Raw genomic sequence first — 19,530 nt, 5'->3', positions numbered from 1 at the left:
GGCAAAGGAATGGATTTGGTGATTTTGTCACTCTCAGATTTCTCATAGCTGTGAACAGTAAATCTTGAGTTGCAATAGAGCTGTACAGAAGACAGGAACAAAAATGCAGGGATCTCTTTAGAGACCATATTATGACCACGGAGAATTGGATTGTGGAGAGAAGGGTGAAAATACTTCATTCTTATGAATGTATAAGATTCAGGGGACAAGGGAAATTCAAAAACCTACTAAGAGCATAGATAAAATAATGAACAAGCGAAGGATGATGGAGATAGGGAAGATAAACAGTAAGTGGAAACACAGTGAAAGAATCCAGAACTTCATGGGTCTGCAGTAGCATCCTTGTTATGGATATTTTTTCTGGGAGTTGTGGTAGTTCCATGAGAACAGATGGAATCTTTCATAGTGCATAATTACAAGAACTACTACAAAAATGATAGTTGGTTTGTTGAATGTCAACCACCGGCTCTTTATCTCTGATCTTGAATAGAGTTGAGAACCACAAAAAGCATATTGAAAGGAAATTTTGTGTCATCAGGAATGTTCAAAGTTGCATAGGCTAATTTTTTTAATTTTGAGAGAGAAAAACTGGAATTGAGAAGGTGACTTTGTATGTTCTCTTTTAAGAACACCTGTAGTTCTGTGTGAAGCGAATAGCTATGACTTGAAAGCATACAATTCTAGAAGTGAGTGAACTTTCTCAAGGTAGTTGGTAGGAAAGTGAGATTGGTTCAAAACCACCTTTCCTGTCAAAATGTAGTTGGTTTGATACCAAACATTTGATTTTTTCCTTTTTAAGTTTGATCTCGAATTATCCAGTGGGTCCTTTGGTTTTAGCAAAACAACTGTATAATTGTAACAAAAATTGAACAAACTGAATAAGCCATTCATTCTTTCACAAGGTTATTTATTTCACTATGGTATTTATTATTTATTTGTATTAGAACAGTGACTTGGAGCCAACTCAGAACAGGATCCCATTGAGCATTGTACAAATAGAGGTTACGGTCTAAATAGACAAAGAAGACGAAAGGTTGGGGAAAGGAATGAAAGAATGCTTTGCAATTGTTATGTTAGTGCCATTAGTTTTGTGTGGGATGGGGGATGGTGGTACAATGTTTTTAATTTTGTAACTCCAATTTAGCAAGGGGAATAGCTCAAAAGACACACACAAGAAGAGAGGATGGTAAGGATATAAGGCGGGAAGGAAGGAGGGGGGCATGGAAGGCAGATGGAATGGGGCTGTGGTGAAGAGACTGAGGGAGCACACAGGAGGGTTTGGAGCAAACAGCCTGTCAGCACAGGAGAGAGAATATGAGAATATTAAGAGTGAAAACTGGAGAAAGCAGTCTATCATTATTGTTTTATAGCTCCTGCTTCACCTGCTTCTGCAGCTACCTTTAAGTCTCTGTCTGGCTCCCCCGCAGTTTCTCTCTTCCTTTCTCCAAGCCCACACAGCTGGAGGGAGAGGTGGGTTCTCATGAAGCCTAGTTATTCCTGGAGTTGGAGGTCTCTTGTACAGTTCTGGGCCCAGACTTGCTTAAACTTCTTCAACTGCTTCTGCCAGATAAAAGAATATTTAAAATGTCTTCACTTGATTTATTTTCTAATCACAAAACAGGAATAGCATTAAAGTTTAGACCTGTACCACCTAAATTCCTTTGTCATGTGTAAGATTTTGCATGGTAAATGTGAAGAAGATATATTTCAGTTGAGATCAGTTTGCCTCTGTGATCTTTAAGGATGATAACTTTTATATAGTTACACTTACACCTAACTGGAATGTAACTTGGGGGCAGAATTTGTATTGTAGAATAGATGAGACTTTGTTTTAGCAGAGTTCTTCCATTCACAGGTATTTTGCTGGGATTTAACTGCATGGTATTTCCACAGTGGCATAGTGGTAGTAATAACTGCTTGGCAAAAGCAGAACATAGATGCACTAAATTATTTGCCAAGACACTCTGTTATCTGAAAAGTCTAAAGAGCGCTCAGTCCTCTATTTTCGTTCTACTGATACCAGCGTATTTAAGGCTTTATGAGGTTTGGCCTATCACTAGTATTTCTTAACTGTCAGATCTTGTCAGTGCAGCTCTTGATATTCAGAACTAAGGATGGACTATAACTGACATACAAAACATACCTGAAGGCTTTTCAGCCTTAAGTGGTTTACAAACTCCACACATAAGTAATGTTATGTTAAGTTTATGTGTAATGTGCGGGTCTTTTCTCTTTTGGGGTAGGCATTCTTTATAATCTATAGGTTTTTCATGCTTTGTTTTTTAGCATCCAGAAGGGACTCTGTAGAGGGCTCATCTATTTTGGTTGACTTGGGAAGCTAGCTCATGCAAATACTGAAGCCATGTCATGTAAAATTATACATTAGTCTTGTACTTCCTTTTGGAGTACACGCACACATCAAAGAAAAACTGCAGAGAAGGAAATAGATTTGCTTTTTTAGCCATAATTCACCCTTGGTAGAGCCTGAGTGCTGCCTTGTGTAGGGAACATAGATTTAATCCAGGTGTTTGCAGGACAGCTCTGTCATACCTTAATGGGGACAGAGGAGTCTGGCAGGGAGGCACGGCAGTGGCAGAAACCACCACACTGTCATGTACCCGACCCCTGTGGTGGGGGTGGGCGGGGTGGGAAGGAGAGAGCGAGGATTATTTTAATTCACTTTTGATTAGTTGAAACTTTAAGATTTTGAAACACAATTGTTGGGAGAAATTGAACTATCAACTTGTACCACTGCCAAAGGCAGAGAATCTGGTGGCCTGAAGTTGAAGGACAGAGTTTAGTCCTGGAGCCTCCAGCAACAATATTGGACTGCTTCCAAATTCCACAGGTAGGAGGCATTAGCTCATGAGAAATGGAATGAGAGAAGCTATGCAGCAGAAGTAGATATGCTTGTTTAGGAAAAGTCACTATGACCTCCCTCTCCAAGAAACTAAATAGGTCTTTTGGGTATAACAAAACTCAGGTGCACCAACATTACTAATATTGTTTTAAAAGATATAAATATTAGGAAACTAATTTCTTGTTTTGTATTGCTAGAAAAGCTGAAGATCTGCCATTTTCCTCCTGCTTTACAGATTTCCTACTCTCAAAACCTTGTATCATGGCCCCCATCTTTCTAGCTGAGGAGCCATTCCCTTTAGAACCTGTTATGGCTATGTGTTAACTGTCAGGGTTGTCGAGTAACATGATGTGCTTAGGGTTGCCAACTTTCTAATTGCACAAAACCAAACACCCTAGGACCACCTCGAGACTGCACCCCCTGCTCAATACATTCCCACTTCCTTGGTGGTTTGCTCCCCCCCGCCGCACCCTCACTCACTTTCACCAGGCTGGGGCAGGCAGTAGGGGTGCAGGAGTGGGTGAGGGCTCTACCTGAGGGTGCGGACTCTGGCGTGGGACCAGTAATGAGGGGTTCAGGGTGCAGGAGAGGGCTCCGGGTGGGGGTGCGGGCTCTGAGGTGGGGCTGGGGATGAGGGATTTGGGTACAGGAGGGGCTCAAGGGTTTTGGTGTGCAGGAGGGGGCTGCGGGTTGAGGCAGGGAGTTAGGGTACAGGAGGGGGTATGGACTCTGGGGTGGGGCAGGAGGTTGGGATGTGGGAGGGGGTGAGAGCTCTAGCTGGGTGTGCAGGCTGTAAGTGGTCTTGGGGATGAGGGGCTTGGAGTGCAGGAGGGGGCTCAGGGCTGGGGGTTGTGGCTTGGGGTTGTAACAGAGGCTTACTTTGCATGGCTCCCTGTCATTGGCACAGTGGGCCTAAGTCAGGCAATCACTGCCTATCCTGGCTCCGCTCTGTGCCCTGGAAGCAGCCAGCAGGTCCAGCTTTTAGGCAAGAGTGGGAGAAGGGGCCAGGAGGCTCTGTGTGCTGCTTCCCCCCTCCCAGCCAGTGGGAGAGCGGAGCTGGCGCTCGGGGTGGGGACAGCGTGCAGAGCCCTGGGGGGGGCCCCCCCCAACTTAGGAGCTGGACCTGCTGGCCTCTGGGGCGCACCACAGTGCCAGGATAGGTAGGGACTAGCCTGCTTTAGACCCACAGCACCGCCGGCTGGATGTCTAATGGTCCGGTCAGCGCAGCTAACCGCAGCCGCCAGGGTCCCTTTTTGACCGGGTGTTCCAGTTGAAAACCGGACACCTGGCAACCCTGGATGTGCCCCCTCCTATGAAGAGTGAAGCAGTCTAAACTGTTACCAGCCGTGGGAGCTAGAGAATCTAAAAAGGAATCTACACTTGATTTCCCTAGAGACAAGATTTTTTTTTAATTAGAATACTGGGACAGTATTCTTTATATTGTCATAGATAAGATGGATGCTGGAGTTTTTGGTGTATGGCACATCTGACTTGGGAATACCCTATCACATGGAAAAAGTAAATGGAGGACAGATCTAGTTAGAGATGCCTGCTCAAATATTCTTCCACATGCCCTGAATGTCCTGATCATTGGCCTCCCAAGTCCTCTATTTTTTACCTCTCCTGCACATAATGATCCTTTTCTTATATTTTAAAGATATTGGTGCTCAGCTGTCTGGCTGCTCCTGGCATAGCACTTACCCTTTGAATTTTTCACTGTGGTATGCAACAGTTTTGGGGTGGGGGTGGGAGGCAGGGAATGCCAGTGGAAATTTGGAGCACCCGAGGTTCCATTGCATGTGCCCAACTGTTCAGTGAGAGGGTTCTGAGACCTAGCGCAGGTACAGCTGGGACTTCAGGTTATTCCTGGGGTTTGGTACATGGAGTTTAGGAGTAAGATTTTGATATAAATAGCTGGTGTCTGCTCCCACTAGGTCTTAGGCGTGACTGTGTGGATTGCTAGCAGTTAAACCATTGGATCAGCCCAGTAATGTCAAATAGAAGTATGTTAATAAAATTCAGGTGCCTTTACTGACCAGGAACTTGTGAAAATGAATTAAATTGAAGCTGCTTTGTTACGTGACACATGCCAAAATAATTTGGTGAGTGGATGTTTGATGTCAGGGAATACTAGCATTGTTCTATAATGTCATCTAGCTCTTTCAAATTCAAAGTCTTTGAACTAGTTAGTGATAATCAGGCAAGTTTCTAAACACTAAAGATGCATTTATTTTCTGGCTTAACGGTATTAAATAAAAGTGGAAACACCCTTCAAATTATTTCTACATTTTAAAACCTATTTCTAGCCAAGTAAACTTTGATCTTTCAGATTTTGAACTATATTCATTCTTAAAACTTGCTTGTATGTTTGACTACTTGTAGCTTATTTCATCTGAAGAAAACGACTACAGTTCTTGTTACAGCCAGTCAGATAGTCAGTATGGTTCTCCTCCAAAAGGTTGGTCAGAAGAATTGGATGAACATGGTCAAACCTTATATACCAATGACTATACTAATGAAAAGGTACATTCTCCTTTCTTCTCATCACATATATTCTAAATTGGCAGAATCTTTTCAGTAAATTTAGTTGTAAGAATATACAGATTTCATTTTCAGTGATGAAAATCTTTCCTCAGTGCTGGCTTCCTTTGTTCTTAAACGTCCACAACTTTGGCAACTGAACTAACAATTTGCTCTGATGTATGTTGTATTGATATTCCATGGAGAGAGTTTTCCTAATGCTAATTCAGTGTGAGATTTGGGGCATCAGCTCCAATTTAAACAAAAATGTATATTGCACAATTCTTTATATTTCTGTCCTCTTTGTGATGTTATAGGAAACGTATTCCTTACCATTCTAATGTTCTTCTTTCTGTCTTTCAGAAACACTTCTTTTGATGGTGCTGTGTAGGGTTGATAATATAGTACTCTCCGTGGGTCTGTTTCCTGCTGAACATATAGTTGCTTTACTTTTTGCTTTTGCTTTTCATAACCTTGTTAAATCTTCCTTTGGGAAGCAGCAAAATCTAGTGACTAGATCACAGCAGTATCAGGAGACTTGGGTTCTGTTCTAATTTCTGCCATTGACTAACTTCGACTTTGGGCAAGTCACGATAACAGTTTCCTGATTTGTAAAATAGGAATAACCCCCCTATTTTGTAAAACAGTATGTAATCATTTTGGTTTGTGTTCATGTTAGCGCTGCTCTTTATTATTTTTAAAATAATTATTTAAACAATTATGAATTTCATGTAACTGAAATGGATATGGTGCTGGAATATGTTGTATACTAAAATAGTTTTTAAGATGCAGAATTTAAATTGCAATAGATTTTTAGTAAAGGCTTGAATTTTGTGAGTTTTAGCTGGTGTACTTTTAAGGAGATATGAATTGTCATGTTTAATGCTTCAGTTTCTCAAAGCTGACCTGCAAATAAGTCATAAATTTAATTTACTTCAGAAAAAACTTCAGAATTTCACTACTACCAGAGCTTTTCCTCTCTTTAAACTGCCCCTAGGCTCTGCAGAATGTGTCACTCTGCTATAATATGTTGTAAAGCATTATAAATTTACTTTATGCTTTACAGTAAAATACATTTCCTGACTCAAAGAATTTATTGTAAGGGTATCTGTGTGAAGTCCCAGTGTTTTCTGAGGGACTCTGCCTGGCTTCAAAGGCCTGCCTGTGTATCTTGTTCTAGGATCAGGGCCTGATACAAAGAACTTTGCCCTTAAGAGCTCTTCCTTCACAGTGAAATTGTGAGCATGCACTGTTACAGATGTTGGGTCTGCGGACTGCTTGTCCCCTGGAACAAGATCCGAAGCAATTACTTGTCAGTACTCTTACGAAATAATTAAAGGTTTAGAACAATAATAAGTTTGTACAATAATCTCTCTAAAATGGGCCCTTATTACAACTTGCCTCTTAGCCGTACCAGGAACCTAATGGAGCTTGATCAGATAAGTGGCAGGACTTCTATATACATTTCTGTATTATCTTCTCAAAGACTTTTAAATTTAACCCTTTCACGTTGAAAAGAGTGCAGTGTACTGTACTTTAAAAAAAATCTGTTTATCTTGATGCTGTGACATCACAGGGTTATACTTTCTAGGGAGTTACAATAGAGATGTTGAGAGTGAATGTGACCTGGAAATAAAAAAGAGCACATAAAATTTACTTTCTCATTGCTTTTTAGTTTTGCCTATTGAAAAGGGTGCACAGTTGGTACATTTCTGAAGTAAATGGAGTTTTATTATTTGCAAGTTGTCTTCAAGCTTGAATGCAAAGTAACTAAGATGTGTTGTGATATCAGTTTTTCTGTCACTGTTATTAAACTTCCTATTGTCACATTTATTTCTACAGTGGATAAAACATGTAGATGAACAAGGTAGACCATATTACTACAGTGCTGATGGATCACGATCAGAATGGGAACTGCCAAAGGTAACAAACAAAAGTATTGTGACAACTGGTTGTTCTTTCAATAAACGTTCAGGAATCTGTGGTGAGAGTTCTTCACAACAGATGTATTCTTTCAACAGTGGCTAATGCCCCATGTTTAATTATTCTTGACATTTCTTTTGTTTTTTTCTGTGAAGACAAACTCATGATCATGAAGGATGTGACATCAGAAATAATTCAGTATAATGGTGTTAAAAATTCAAGAGACAATCTTACCTCTGTGCCTAACCATATTTTTCAAGTAGTGCTGCACATTACCATTGGCATTCATGTTATAGAGGCAGCGTTTTCAAAGTATTTTTTATGAGTAGTAGTATTGTGTTCACTTTTTAAACTCCGCTCTATAGACAGTGATATTCATCAGAGGCCCTTGAGAGAAACTATGAACTAGCTTTTAAAACAAGTTGCAATACCAGTACTAGCAGACCAAGAAAGAGAGACCTGAGCAAAGTGGGAAATGACTAGGAAGATAGTTTTCTAACAGAACTTTATTAAGCCTGTGAAAATATACTGACATCTAAATTACTAATGAGTTAAATGGAATGCTCCTGTAATCTGCACACAATGTGTTAGGGAGACTTTTCTGTAATTCTCTAATCCAAATTTTGTGGCAGCCAGAGACCTACCAGGCTATCCTTAATGAATACAGTTTAAAAATTACATAGATACTGACCAACTGCTTCAGTCCAGTGATTAGCAGTCTTATACGCTTGAACAAATTGCTTTTATCAAAAACACTTTGAGCAGTCAGTTTGTATAATATAAATTTAATCCAGGAAGTGAAAGATGAGTTTCTGGCATGCTGTCACTATTCTTAATGCAGAGTGTTTTTGACAGAGTGGAATGGTTCTATCTTGCACACTAATTCAGTTTCAGATCTGAACTATACAAATAATTGATACTGTTGGCTCTAATCCAAGAACTACAGTTCACAGTGCCAACCCAATAGAAATTTACCTAAAGAAGTGTAGAGAAAGGCGGTGTCTCAAGGTGCTGTGTGTTTTGTAATGCAGTAGTTTAGAGGTCCCAATCAAGGATCAGGGCCTGATTGTACTAGTTGTAACTACACAGAGGCTATGTCTACACTTGGAGTTGGGGTGGGGGTGATTCCCAGATTGAATAGACATACTCATAATAGCTCTCATTAAGTAGTAGTATAGCAGTAGCGCGAGTGGCCGCACAGGCTAGTCGCCCCAAATACAAACCTACCTGGACCCTGTGGGTAGTGTGGCTAGCCTGTGCTGCTGTCTGTACTACTGTGGCTATACCACTATTTTTAGTGTGCTAGCTTGATGAGAGCTACCACGAGTATGTCTGCTGTGTCTGGAAATCATAATCCCAGCTCCAAGTGTAGATGTAGCCAAAATGAAAACACATAATTGCCTCATTGTTAACACGTGCTTCCCTTGTTTGACTGTATCCACCTGTTGTCTCATCACTACTTAAGACTCTAAGTTCTTAAAGCAAAGATGGTCTTTTCACTGTGTTTGTAAGGACTAGCATAAGGATGCCGTAGGTGCTACCATAATGGAAACAATTAATTAATTAAAGCAGTCTCTGTTTAAAATTATTTCCTAACTATGTAATCTTTTAAAAGAAAAGGAGTACTTGTGGCACCTTAGAGACTGACCAATTTATTTGAGCATAAGCTTTTGTGAGCTACAGCTCACGGAAGCTTATGCTCAAATAAATTGGTTAGTCTCTAAGGTGCCACAAGTACTCCTTTTCTTTTTGCGAATACAGACTAACAAGGCTGTTACTCTGAAACCTGGTCTTTTAAAAGAATGCGTAATGGTAAATGAGTATGAAATTACCAAAACTTACCAAATGTTAACTTGGTGTAAACAAATGAACAATTGATCTTGCGCCATAACCCAGTGCCCTGTGTACTTTTAAAATAACAGCTTGAAATTCTAGAAGTCATTTAGTGTACCAGTTTTCCACAAAAGATCTTAAGACTACCCAACCTATAACTTACAGTGACTAACAGAGATTTGTGAGTAAAGGCAGGAGCATAATTGAAGCCTCCATATCTGGAAAAACTCCGATTTATTAGAAGTTGGTTCAAAATTTACCCAGGAAGTAAAGGATTGGAAAACATAATACAGACTGAGGATCTGTTTCAGGAAAAAGATTTTTCTCTTCTTAACTGTCAGGAGTGGGAGAAGAAAAGACTTTAGGAGACTTTTGGCTGTTTTACAACTGAAGAAGTATAGTACTGAAGCTGTGGGTCCTACATCCACCTGAACATGATCTTTTTAAAAAAAAAAAACATATAAACCAGTTCTCTCATCTATAATCATTTTTGGTAAATTATTACAAATCCTTTAGAGCAACTGCATATCACTGGAACCAAAAATCATCAAAAAGAGTCTGGAAGCAGTTAACTGTGAAAGATGCTAATCTAAGATTAAAAATTTAAAATCTTCATGATGTATGTTGGATACTGGACACTGCTATGAATGTACCACTTTGGAAGAAAATTCAAACACACATTGGGGAGATAAAAATACTGGGAAAAATACATGGCATTTCATGCTTTGGCCACCATTCCAGAGGACATGCTTCCATGCCGATGATGCTCATTTAAAAAAAAATGCGTTAATTAAATTTGTGACTGAACTCCTTGGAGGAGAATTGTATGTCCCCTCCTCTGTTTTACCCACACTTTGCCATATATTTCATGTAATAGCACATGTTCATTTTAAGAAAACTTTCACTGCAGATTTGACAAAACACAAAGAAGGTAGTAGTGTGAGATTTCTAAAGATAGCTATCGCACTCGACCCAAGGTTTAAGAATCTGAAGTGCCGTACAAAATCTGAAAGGGACGAGGTGTGGAGCTACACTCCAGTGCAGAAACTACACAACCCAACCCCCCAAAAAAGAATATCAACCTTCTGCTGGTGGCATCTGACTCACATGATGAAAATGAACATGTTCCTCCACACTGCTTTGCATTGTTATCAAGCGGAACCCATCATCAGCATGCATGCATGTCCCCTGGAATGGTTAAAGCGTGAAGGGACATATGAATCTTTCGCACATCTGGCACATAAATACCTTGCAATGCTGGCTACAAAGGTGCCATGCAAATGCCTGTTCTTACTTTCAGATGACATTGTAAACAAGAAGCAGGCAGCATTATCTCCTGCAAATGTAAGCAAACTTGTTTGTCTGAGCAATTGGCTGAACAAGAAGTAGGACTCAGTGGACTTGCAGGCTCTGAAGTTTTACATTTTTATTTTTAAAGCAGATTTTTTGTACATAATTCTTCATCTGTAAGTTCAACTTTCATGATAGAGATTGCACTGCAATACTTGTATTAAGTGAATTGAAAAATACTATTTTTATTACAGTGCAAATACTTGTAATAAAAAATATAAAGTGAGCACTGTACACTTTGTATTCTGTGTTGTAATTGAAATCAATATATTTGAAAATGTAGAAAACATCCAAAAATAGTTAAATAAACGGTATTTTATTAACAGTGTGATTAATCACAATTTATTTTTTAAATTGTGCGATTAATCGTGATTAATTTTTTTAATTGCTTGACAGCCTAATATTTTCTTCTTTGTGACAGTTAGCTTTTGTTTTCTCCTCCACACTTAATCCATCCAGTATATATATCCAAATCATGTTGAGACTGGAGCCTCAACCCTCCTCTGCCATACACCACTTCAGGATCTTATAGCCGTGATACGGGAATTAAAATGGTGTGTAGGGAAAAATGTTGCATATACTTAAAATCCAGATGAAGAGTTGTGTGTTTAAAAATACTTAATTTTAATTGTGAGAACATCAGGCACAATTTATAAAGGAAAAAATGTAAAGTCTGGAGTGACACGTACTAGCTGTCTAAGAAATTGTTTAACAGTGTTTCCTTTTATCTATCTACAAAATACTGAATAAATAATTTTGAGACTGTGCTGCAATTCTTTCCCCATCAAGTAGAAGTTAAGGGGACATTGAGACAAACAGACATATTTCCAACATGCATTCCCAGTCTTTCATCCTGCACAGGCATAGCCACATAGTTATCATACAAAATCAGACCACTGTTTGATCTGTCTTGACCAGCTCTGAGTCCTATATCACTCAAATGAAGCAATTAAAATAAAAATAAGTTAAGAAACATAGACTAAGGTCAAAGAAAGCAAAAATGAGAGAGAATAACAAAATAAGTGAAACAGGAGTGAAGGAAAAGATCTGTTGTGCGTTACAGACTCTCCTAGGTCTTTCCATCACTCTAGTCTCTAAACATTGAGCTAACACAGTTTTTGATATTTAGAAAATTTAAAAGTATGAACATTGACCATAAAAACTGGGTTATAGTCTTCCTTTTGTCAAGAAATTAACACAGCATCAATTTCCTCCTTCCGCCACCACACACAGCAGAGTCACCAGAAAAGGACCTCAGTTTTTGATACCTTATTAGACCAACAGTCCATTATTCACTTCTTAGCTTTGCTCTGTCAGCATTAGATATGAGTCCAAATCTTGGTTTTGAAACTCAGACCTGTGATCATCTGTCTCAGAGGCCACAGTACTGCCAAATGAATGCTAAGTCCTGTCTACTACACACAACTTAAAATTGAAAAATGTAAAAGCAGAACAAAGTGCAAGTAACATTAAGAAAATAACATGCAAAATTAAAAATGGTAAGACTATGAGGAGATCAAGAAATGGTATAATATACACCTTTCCAATTAAACAATTTTAATTGTTTGTGTCAGTGTATTGAAATAGCTGCAAAAACAGTAACCGTTTATAGTTTAGCTAATGAAAACAAGAAATTTTTGCAAAAATCATATCTAGAGCTTAAAAATAGTAGCTTAGTCTAGAAGATACCATCAGAGATGCTTAGTGCAGTTCTCAAACTGTGGATTTGTGTCTCCAGAGATAACATGCTTGTTAACAGCAGAAATGTTTTAAAATAAATAATATATAGAGATGAGAAATAACAGACCTCAACCCTATTGTCCCTCTGCAAATGTGTGTACATAGTCAATCCTTTACCTCTCTCTAAAATCGTAAAGTTTCAAAAAGTTCAATGAATAGAAGACTGTTGGGGACGGAATAGATCTGGACAAGGAGAAGAAGTCTGGAGATAAATGTGAGAAGGAAGGGACAGGCAGTAGAAAGAAAAGTGAAACTGTTTGAACAGCATATTCCAGAAGTCTTGAGGTCTTTCCGACTGTAGCGTTCATTGATTTGAGATCTACCATACCATTCTCTCACTAGGAGGGAAAACCTGTAATGGCAGCAGGCTGTAAAAGAGACCCAGTTTGGGAAGAAGAACCATTCAAGAAATATGTTTGCTGATGATGTTTTAAGGAAAGTCACAACAGTGAACTGGTGGAATCACTTAAGAATTTGGATTCAGAGACTGTTGAAGTGGTGATCTCACTTTTAACAGCAGTAGATCTCTGCAAGTCAGAAAATTATCTTTTTTTGTGGGACAGTGGGAAAAACTGAAATCTCAAATATCAGGGGGTAGCCGAGTTAGTCTGTATCCACAAAAACAACAAGGAGTCCGGTGGCACCTTAAACACTAACAGATTTATTTGAGCATAAGCTTTCGTGGGTAAAAAACCCACTTCTTCAGATGCATGGAGTGAAAAATTACAAATGCAGACATAAATATAGTGACACATGAAGAGAAGGGAGTTACCTCACAAGTGGAAAACCACTGTTGACAGAGCCAATATGATCAGGGTGGAGGTAGTCCACTCCCCATAGCAGATGAGGAGGTGTCAATTCCAGAAGAGGCAAAGCTGCTTTTGTAATGAGCCAGCCACTCCCAGTCCCTATTCAAGCCCAAATTAATGGTGTTAAATTTGCAAATGAATTTTAGTTCTCCTGTTTCTCTTTGAAGTCTGTTTCTGAAGTTTTTTTGTTCAAGTGTAACTACTTTCAGATCGGTTATAGAATGTCCAGGAGGATTGAAGTGTTCTCCTACTGGCTTTTGTATGTTACCATTCCTGATGTCCGATTTGTGTCCATTTATTCATTTACGTAGGGACTGTCCAGTTTGGCCAGTGTATATGGCAGAGGGGCATTGCTGGCACATGATGGCATATATAAGTTAGTAGATGTGCAGGTGAATGAGCCTCTGATTGTGTGTCAGATGTGGTTGGGCCCTCTGATGGTGTCACTAGAGTAGATATGGCGACAGAGTAGGCAATGAGGTATACTACAGGGATTGGTTCATGGGTTAGTGTTTCTGTGGTGTGGTGTATAGTTGCTGGTGAGTATTTGCTTGAGGTTGAGGGGCTGTCTGTAAGTGAGGGCTGGCCTGCCTCCCAAGGTCTGGGAGAGTGAGGGTTCGTTTTCCAGGATAGGTTGTAGATTGTTGATGTGCTGGAGAGGTTTTAGCTGGGGGCTATACGTGATGACCAGTGGTGGTCTGTTATTTTCCTTGTTGGGCCTGTCCTGTAGTAGGTGATTTCTGGGTACCCGTCTGTCTGTCAGTCTGTTTCCTCACTTCCCCAGGTGGGTATTGTAGTTTGATCTACAACCTATCCTGGAAAACGATCCCTCACTCTCTCAGACCTTCAGAGGCAGGCCATGTAGAAAACCTTGTTGCGTACTCTGTCCCCATTCTTCCAATGAAGCTGTGTCCAGTTCCTTTTCATCTGATTATAGATGTCCTTAGGAGGAAAGACTTTCTGACCTAGAAAGAGGAACCAGTGCTCTCCCCGAAACTTGAGAAACTGACCGATGCCTCATCTACATAAGAATGAGGACAACTGCTACAAATAGGCACAAATGGGCTAGAAAACAGCCTTGAGCCGTACCACATTAACAGAACAGAAATAAGGCCGGGTTACTTTTAGGCTTTGTCTACTCTACAGCTTGCACTGGCATAATTTGTCACTCGGGGGTGTGAATAAACCACCCCACTGAGCCACAAAAATTACACCGGTGTAAGAGCTTCTTCCACCAACATAGCTTCTGCTGCTCGCAGAGGTTTTTTTATGCTGATTGGAGAACTGTATCGATACAGCTGTGCTGCTGCAGTTCTGTACGGTATATACATTAAGGCCATGTCAATACAGTAGTTAGACTGAGAATTCCTACCTAGTCATGAAAATTGTGTTTACTATCTCCATGAAGGTGTAGGGAAACTGATGGCGAAAAGTAGGATAAATTGAGATGGTGTTCTGTGGTGGTTTTTATGTAATGGCATAAGATTTCAGTTTTGGGTGGAACCTGCCTCAAATTGATTGTAGCATAAGCACACAGAATTTGCATTACCAAATCAGTTGGTTCATCAAGTCTGCTTCTTGCAGCAAGCAATATATAAAGCTTTAGAATTAAGAAAACTACTATGCTTTTTGTGACAGGGTCAGGCCAGATGGCTACGGGAGAGTGATAGAAGGCAGATATATTAGCCCCACTTTAAGTAGGTCCTGTTTCCCTGGGTAAGGTAACAGGGAAGGTTCCAGAACAATCAGGAACTTTCTGGAAACAATTAAGGCAGACAGGCTGATTAGAACACCTGCAGCCAGTCAAGAAGCTGCCAGAATCAATTAAGACAGGCAGGCTATTCAGGGCACCTGGGATTAAAAAAGAGCTCACTTCAGTTTGTGGTGCGTGCGAGGAGCTGGGAGCAGGAGGCACAAGAAACTGAGAGTGGGAAGGCGTACTACTGGAAGGCTGAGAGTGGGAAGGCGTACTACTGGAAGGCTGAGAGTGGGAAGGCGTACTACTGGAAGGCTGAGAGTGGGAAGGCGTACTACTGGAAGGCTGAGAGTGGGAAGGCGTACTACTGGAAGGCTGAGAGTGGGAAGGCGTACTACTGGAAGGCTGAGAAGTACAAGCATTATCAGATGTCAGGAGGAAGGTCCTGTGGTGAGAATAAAGAAGGTGTTGGGAGGAGGCCATGGGGAAGTAGCCCAGGGAGTTGTAGCTGTCACACAGCTGTTAGAGGAGCCACTGTAGACAGCTGCAATCCACAGGGCCCTGGGCTGGAACCCGGAGTAGAGGACGGGCCCAGGTTCCCCCCATTCCTCCATCCCCTCAACTCCCTACTTGATACCGGAGGAGTTGACCTGGACTGTGGGTTCCACCAGAGGGGAAGGTCCCTGGCCTGAGACTGCGGGGATTGTTCTTCTTCCTTTTCCCCATGCTGGCCAGTGATGAGGCTAACTGAGTGAATGGCAGATTTGAGCCACGAAAGTGGCCAAACTGAGGGCTGCTGTGAACCTCTGAGGCGAGCAAATCCACCAATAAGCACAGGACCCACCAAGGCGGAGGAGGAACTTTGTCACAATACCTATACTATAGCTATCTAGTGGTTCCCAAACTTTGGTCCATGGAGCACTTGCTGATGGTTCAGAGACCTGGCTTGTCACAGGGTGCTGGCTCTTCTCGTTTTTTGTTGATGAAGTGCATTAAAATGTAAAGGTACTTGATCATAATTCTTTCATGTAAATATATTGCTGTAGTTGTCACAGTGATGTAATGTGACTGTGATTGGGAGGGGACAATAGTGATCTTAATAATCTCAATTAAGAATGTTACACCCTGTGAAAAGCTTGGAGCCCCCTTCATCATCTAGTTATACATGGGGACGATAGTACGATACCTTTTTAACCTCCTGAGTTGATCAATTTATTGTATGCCCTAAACATGAGCTTTAACCTTCAAGCTCATTCTTAAGTATTAGTCCTCTGGTTACAGAGTACCAACAAAAGTGAGGAGTTCTTGTGGCACCTCAGAGACTAACAAATTTATTTGGGCATAAGCTTTCGTGGGCTAAAACCCACTTCATCAGTAGCAACAGGATATCCATAATCTTGGACATGCCTACTTTAACCTTATAAATGATCCTTGCTTATTGCCAGTTCCAAAGACTAATTAACAATGGTCAGGTCGATAAGCATAACTGTATAGACAACAAGAAGAAGGAGGTTGATATATTTGGTGATGGAATTCATGTAAACTACATACATTCTATGCTGGGATGTTTAAAAAAGAAAGAAAAGGAGTACTTGTGGCACCTTAGAGACTAACGAATTTATTTGAGCATGAGCTTTCGTGAGCTACAGCTCACTTCATCAGATGCATACCGTGGAAAAAGCCAGTCATTTACTTTTATAGAGAAGAAATTAACATACTTTTCAGAAGTGCCTAGACTATGTCAAATGACTTCTGAAGGCAGCATTAAGTATTAATAAAGAATCTTGCCTGAAAGCATGTCACATGGGAGACCGTTGTTTCTGTTAGTAGGTTCAGAAAAATGACTTGACAGCAATAAGTCTTAAAGTAAATAGATTGTTTTCCTGTACTTTTAAAGTCTAGGGTTTATCTCTAGCCTAGAAATATACCAGCTTTATCCTCATTTTATTGTTTCCACTATTTTTGAGGTGTATTGTGCAATGAAGAGGAAATGAAAACAATCTTTAAACATTCAAGTGTAAAGATGTTTATTTGACACCTGCAATGTGAGAAAATAGAAAAATGGCAAATGTTCTCTCAGAAAATTTACAGGGTATATTAACACTGTTTACATTAGCAATGCAAAGTATTTAAGCTGCTAAGAAGCACTGCTTATTGTCACTGAATGTTAACAAGGCTGTCATCAGACTTTCATACCTGAACTCTGTCTCTGTCTTCTGCTTTTTTGGCAGAAACATTTGAAACCTAGGTTTTATATTGCCTTACAGGTTCCTTCTCCTTCAACATGGACTTGTCTGTCCTATTAAGTATAGTCTCCTCATGGTTTGTGATGGTACCAGTGGCGCCTTTGATTATAGATCATGTACAGTTAGGCCCTGCATATTTTACAAATTTAAAATTTATTTTAAAATAACACATTTAATTTTTATTTCAGTGGAATTCAAAGCACTTATCCTGGACTCTGAACTTGTGCAGTATTTTAAAAGCATATTAAAAATAAAACCATCAAATACAGAAACATACACAGACTGCCATAAATTCACAATGATGCTGGCTAATATTACCAAATTAAGTAGTAACCCCATTTTTCCGTAGCAGGAAATAAATAGCTAATACGTTTTCAGCCTATACATTCCTTAAATTGCTTTAAGTGCTTTAGAGAACACTGTTTGCTTCCTAGAAGTTGAGTTAACTGTAAGCATGGTCCCATAGCAAACAGTTCAGTTTTTAGTTGTAATATGGGCCAGGTTTCTAAATAATGCTTAACTGCTGATATACTGTGAATTTTGAGAGTGCTGCTGTGGACTAGATAGCTGCGAAGTAGATATTTCCCTGGTAAGGAAGTAACCAAGAGATTAGATGCACTCCAGCACACATGGAGGAAAAACACTTTTGAAAGACTAAATGGCTGACCATTCAGCTCTGATTTGACAGGGGAACAAATTGTGAGAGCCACACACACTTCACTATTTTACTGTACTTGTTACAATTGTCATGCAAATGTGTACTGAATCCATGATACATAAATATGGCTCTGCGTTCTCAATCTGAAATAATTCTTACTAGTATAGGAGACTTATAAATCTGTCGTAGACACAGTTACCAAATTTTATTCTTTTTAGCATGAGGTTCTCCATTTGGAGTGATTCGTTCCTATGATGCATGTTGAAATATTTCAGTAAGACATGAAAAATCACTGTTTTTTTTTTTTACATCTTTTGTTGAAGCATGAATCCTATATACAATAAAATGAAAAGCTGCAAACATAAACATGGTATCTGCCATGGTAGTAGCAGTGTTGACCCTTTATTGGAGCGTGGTGCAGCTCAGGATGTTAATTCATTACATTCATCTAACTTTTCATTAGTAGATCTCTAAGTGCTTCATAAGTATCAGTATGCCTTATTCCCATTTTATGCATGGAAAAACTGAGGCATTAAGAGGTTGTGACTTGCCATATGTCACCATAGTGAGTCAGTGGCAAATTTGAGAATAATAATTCCTAGCTCTTATATAACACTTTTCATCAGTAGGTCTTAAAGCACTTTACGATTGAGGTTAGTGTCATCATCCTCTTTTTACATTTTAATAACTCTGGTGTCCTGCTTCTGTCATAGGCCGTGCCCAGCGGATTACAATCCCTTGTGTAATGAATCAACAAGTACAATCATAGTTGTCCAGTGTGTTCCAAAGCACAGGTTTTGCGACTTTAGCATTACCCCAGAAAGAAATCCCAGACAAGATTTTTGCTAAAATTTGTCTTTGCTGTTTTGTATATTCAATAAAAAGCTTTGTTTGGAATGTTTTTTAACTTGGATGCTACATGAATTTCTGTGCACTTGATAACTTAGTGCTACCGTGCCAGAGACGATAGTCTTGCTGCAAAATTTAGGGCTAGTATTATACAGAATATGCATGGCCCCGTTTATAGACTTCATGCCTTTCTCTAAGTCATGCATCTTTGGATACTGTTGGATATTAAACTAAATTGCAACTTTTTACTCTTAAATATATCCTTCTTTGTGTTTAAATGTAGCATAAATCTGGTCTAGGAAGAAAAGTTATTGCATTACCACCACTAGGAGACAGGAATTTCTCTATCAGAATAGACTACCCTACAGTGTCTCCTTTCTTCCCCCACGAACCAGCCTTCTGGCCAAATAGGGTTGGACGGTACACCCTCAGATGTTATCATAGTTCTTGATCCAGAGGTATCACAATAGGGTGACATGACACACCCCTTTTATACAACTGTTTGTGGTGCTCTTAACACTTCCCAGTGTGGATAGTAAAGATCTAAATCCAATGTTAGTTCCACTGTGAAGAGTGGCTGATAACACTGTAGTGCTTTGGTGGCATTCCCAGTGCCTACAGGTGCAGGCAGTAAGAATTCGGGACCAGAAATCTCAAACCTGGATGACAGTACAATGCACGATCACATCAGGCTAGTTCCTGTTTACCTCTGCAGAAAACAGCACCAGACAATTTAGCTTTCAAGACATAGGGTTAAAAAAAAAAGGCTACTGTTTGCAGTTTCATGGCTGAATCAGTGATGTTATAAAAAATTGTGCTGTTGGAAAATATACAGATGAATAATCTGGGTTTTATGTTAGTATAAATTTGACCCTGTTGATAGTGTGATTTTTCTCTTCTTTAGTATAATGCTTCACCACAGCAGCAAAGAGAAATAATTAAGAGTAGGAGTCTGGACAGGAAGCTACAAGAACCAATTGTTTTAACAAAGTGGAGGCACAGCACAATTGTGTTGGACACCAATGATAAGGTAAGAATGTGTTAAA

The 19,530-nt window shown here is 39.8% G+C and overlaps 1 protein-coding gene across 4 annotated transcripts in view; it reads left to right on the top strand.

The window, feature by feature from the left end:
* ARHGAP12 (Rho GTPase activating protein 12) overlaps window positions 1-19,530 on the top strand; it is a 148,794-nt gene that overhangs the window by 80,727 nt on the left and 48,537 nt on the right. For 3 of the 4 annotated variants that reach the window (XM_077808280.1, XM_077808276.1, XM_077808279.1), the window contains exons 4-6: window positions 5,243-5,383; window positions 7,223-7,303; window positions 19,389-19,514. In XM_077808280.1, coding sequence (XP_077664406.1) covers window positions 5,243-5,383; window positions 7,223-7,303; window positions 19,389-19,514 — 348 coding nt within the window. The remainder of the gene's footprint in view (window positions 1-5,242; window positions 5,384-7,222; window positions 7,304-19,388; window positions 19,515-19,530) is intronic. The other variant, XM_077808281.1, reaches the window with a different exon arrangement.

The sequence above is a fragment of the Eretmochelys imbricata genome, chromosome 2 (genome assembly GCF_965152235.1).
Source record: "Eretmochelys imbricata isolate rEreImb1 chromosome 2, rEreImb1.hap1, whole genome shotgun sequence".
Classification (NCBI taxonomy): domain Eukaryota; kingdom Metazoa; phylum Chordata; order Testudines; family Cheloniidae; genus Eretmochelys; species Eretmochelys imbricata.
This window is presented reverse-complemented; position numbering and strand designations above follow the sequence as displayed.